This window comes from Austrofundulus limnaeus, unplaced genomic scaffold, assembly GCF_001266775.1.
Source record: "Austrofundulus limnaeus strain Quisiro unplaced genomic scaffold, Austrofundulus_limnaeus-1.0 Scaffold29, whole genome shotgun sequence".
Lineage (NCBI taxonomy): Eukaryota > Metazoa > Chordata > Actinopteri > Cyprinodontiformes > Rivulidae > Austrofundulus > Austrofundulus limnaeus.
Genome location: NW_013952431.1, coordinates 771,745 through 774,755, shown reverse-complemented (window position 1 = coordinate 774,755; position 3,011 = coordinate 771,745). Strand labels below are relative to the sequence as shown.

At 36.3% G+C, this 3,011-nt stretch overlaps 1 protein-coding gene across 1 annotated transcript in view; it reads left to right on the top strand.

Annotated features, from left to right (window-relative positions):
* The window catches only part of mre11a (MRE11 homolog A, double strand break repair nuclease), a 9,657-nt gene that overhangs the window by 800 nt on the left and 5,846 nt on the right, over window positions 1-3,011 (top strand). Inside the window, exons 2-10 of the mRNA XM_014005230.1 lie at window positions 93-172; window positions 333-465; window positions 583-743; window positions 823-910; window positions 1,019-1,160; window positions 1,454-1,568; window positions 1,798-1,983; window positions 2,070-2,241; window positions 2,341-2,421. Of these exons, the coding sequence (XP_013860684.1) occupies window positions 153-172; window positions 333-465; window positions 583-743; window positions 823-910; window positions 1,019-1,160; window positions 1,454-1,568; window positions 1,798-1,983; window positions 2,070-2,241; window positions 2,341-2,421 (1,098 nt within the window). The 5' untranslated portion in view covers window positions 93-152. The remainder of the gene's footprint in view (window positions 1-92; window positions 173-332; window positions 466-582; window positions 744-822; window positions 911-1,018; window positions 1,161-1,453; window positions 1,569-1,797; window positions 1,984-2,069; window positions 2,242-2,340; window positions 2,422-3,011) is intronic.

Below are 3,011 nucleotides of genomic sequence, written 5' to 3'. Positions count from 1 at the left end.
AGCTGCAACAATTATATAATAAAAAGCACATTATTTTCCCTAATGTTTAAGCATATTGGTAATTGACATGTTATTGCTTCTATTCTCTGCAGGAGAGCAAGTTGCTGACAAGTTTCCAGCTTTAAACAGATCCTTCAGTTTTTAGCATCATCATGTCTTCAGAGCAAACTTTGTGAGTTTCTTGAAATTTTCTCTCAAATCTAACAATTAGTAATAAAATCTGTCTTTGTTGTGATTGTAAGGAGCCATGTTCCAATAAGATACACTCGTGTCTTGTTTAAAATAAACAAATGAATGAGCTGTTTTTCTTTGAATTCTAAAATATTTTTCAGAGATGATGAGGATACTTTTAAGATCCTGATTGCAACAGATATTCATCTCGGTTACCTTGAGAAAGATGCTATCCGTGGCAATGACACCTACAACACACTGGATGAAATCTTGAATTGTGCCAAGACAAATCAGGTGCATGCACTTTTGTAGATATTTCTGTTTGCTTGCATAGATTTCCATTTTGTTCTATTACCCGACTTAAACAAACATTCTCCATTTTCCTTTCACATATTTGTTTTTTTTTTGCAGGTTGATTTCATCCTCCTGGGAGGAGATCTATTTCACGAGAACAAACCGTCACGGCGATGCCTCCACAGCAGCATCACTATGCTGAGGAAATACTGCATGGGGGATTCACCAGTAACCTTTAACATCCTCAGTGACCAGACTGTCAACTTCAACACAACCAAGTCGGTTTTTTGTTCTTTTATTTTGCTCTTCTTTCAGCCAGAGCTGTGTGTATGTTAAGTAAATAATGATTTGACGTAGGTTCCCGTGGGTGAACTATCAAGATGAAAACCTGAACATCTCTATTCCCGTGTTCAGCATTCATGGCAACCATGATGACCCAACTGGGGTGAGATTCATCTATTCTGAGAATATTGTAAAATGACATATTGCACTTTTTATAGTTACTTGCATTTCGGTGGGATTGGTTTAGATGATGTCATGTTTTTGTTTCAAGGCGGAAGGGTTGTGTGCTCTGGATCTGCTAAGTGCTTCTGGTCTCGTCAATCACTTTGGCCACTCCCAGTCAGTGGAGAGGATAGAGATTAGTCCCATCCTTTTGAAGAAAGGCAACACCAAGTTGGCCCTTTATGGTCTTGGTAAGTTTGTGTTTGTAAAAACTATTATCCCTTTTTAATTACCATTGGCTTCACCATGTGCCAAAGTTTATTATTGCCTCGATATCAATAACACAAAGGACTGTTTGGATTGCAATAAATCATAGGCTTTTACAGTACATTGGAACTTTGCCTGCCAATGTTTTTTTTTTTTTTTACCAATAAAAGTCTTGCATTGTCATTGTAATATTTAATAATTATATAGCAAGTGCTTGTTCTTCTATTATATGTGGTACTGTCTTAATGTATTTTTAATTTTTTTATTCTGTGTCAAGGTTCTATTCCAGATGAGCGTTTGTACAGGATGTTTGTCAACAACCAGGTAACCATGCTTCGACCCAAAGAAGACCAGGATGAATGGTTTAACATGTTTGCGATCCACCAAAATAGGTGTGTGCGAAAATATGAGTGGTGCTGGTAAAGTCTAGTCCWTTACATTTTAATACATTTTAATAAATGAATTTATAGAAGCTTCAGAACATTTACAAATACTGTAAAAGTCATTATGAGGCCAAACAGAGCATAACAATAATAAATAGGTGCTGATACGTTTTTATCATGTTATCAACTAAAGATTACTCTGTTTTTTTAATTGTGTCTGTTTGTATGTTATGTTTAGAAGTAAGCACGGTCCCACAAACTACATTCCCGAGCAGTTCCTAGATGACTTTCTTGACCTGGTGGTGTGGGGTCACGAACATGAGTGTTTGATTAAACCGTCCAGAAATGAGCAGCAGCTCTTCTACGTGACACAGCCAGGCAGCTCTGTAGTCACCTCCCTGTCCCCTGGAGAGGCTGCCAAGAAGTAAAACACACACACTGAATAACTTTTTAAATTCTGATTTGATTATATAAAACAGCAGCACCCAAATCTATCTGTTGTTTCTTTAGACATATTGGACTGCTGAGGGTGAAAGGTCGTAAGATGAACCTGCAGAAGATCCCCTTAAAGACGGTCCGTCAGTTCTTTATCCAGGACGTGGTGCTGGCTGACTACGAAGACCTCTTCACACCTGATACACCTCAGGTCACAAAGAAGGTGGAGGACTTGTGCTATGCGAAGGTAACATCAATACTATTAAATTATGCTCCACTTGTTTCATCACTTTTTTTTGTCCAACCTCATTTTTCCCTGTATGTGTATCACTTTGTTATTTTGTAGGTCACAGAGATGCTAGAGGAAGCAGAGAGGGAAAGGCTTGGATGTCCACTCACACCAGAGAAACCCTTAATCCGGCTGAGGGTGAGTTGAGTTCAACACCTTACCTTCAAAATGAAACAGTTTCTGACACAGTCATATAAAATATAGAGAGGTATACAATTTGATTTTAGTATTTTCCAGGTGAAAAAATGTGAGAAATACACAGCTTTTTTTTTCTTTTTGACTTTAAATTGGAACATAATTTGACAAGATAAACTTGAGATTGTATTAACCTCTTAAGCCCCAATGGGTTTTCTTGAAGTTTTTGCTCAAAATACCATGCTGAAATGTGACTGAGTATATCTCAGCATTTACAAACTCTMCTTAAATAATCTTGGTACCAAAGATCCATGCTGCTAAAATTAACTGGAGCAAAGTTACAGAGGTTTTAGTAAAGAAATAATTTTGCATTTTGTCTTTCTGCACAGGACAGACCATGATGATACCATTAATAAATGTTAAGAAATCTAAAGTTTTTATATCCAAAATTGATCTTATCTGCCTTAAAAGACTTGTTATTGAATGTTTGTTCTTTTGAAAAATTATCCAAATTATTTGTCATCATATATATTATATAAAATAATGAAAAATTATATTTTACTTCAGTTGGATCATATTCACTGAAAATCAAG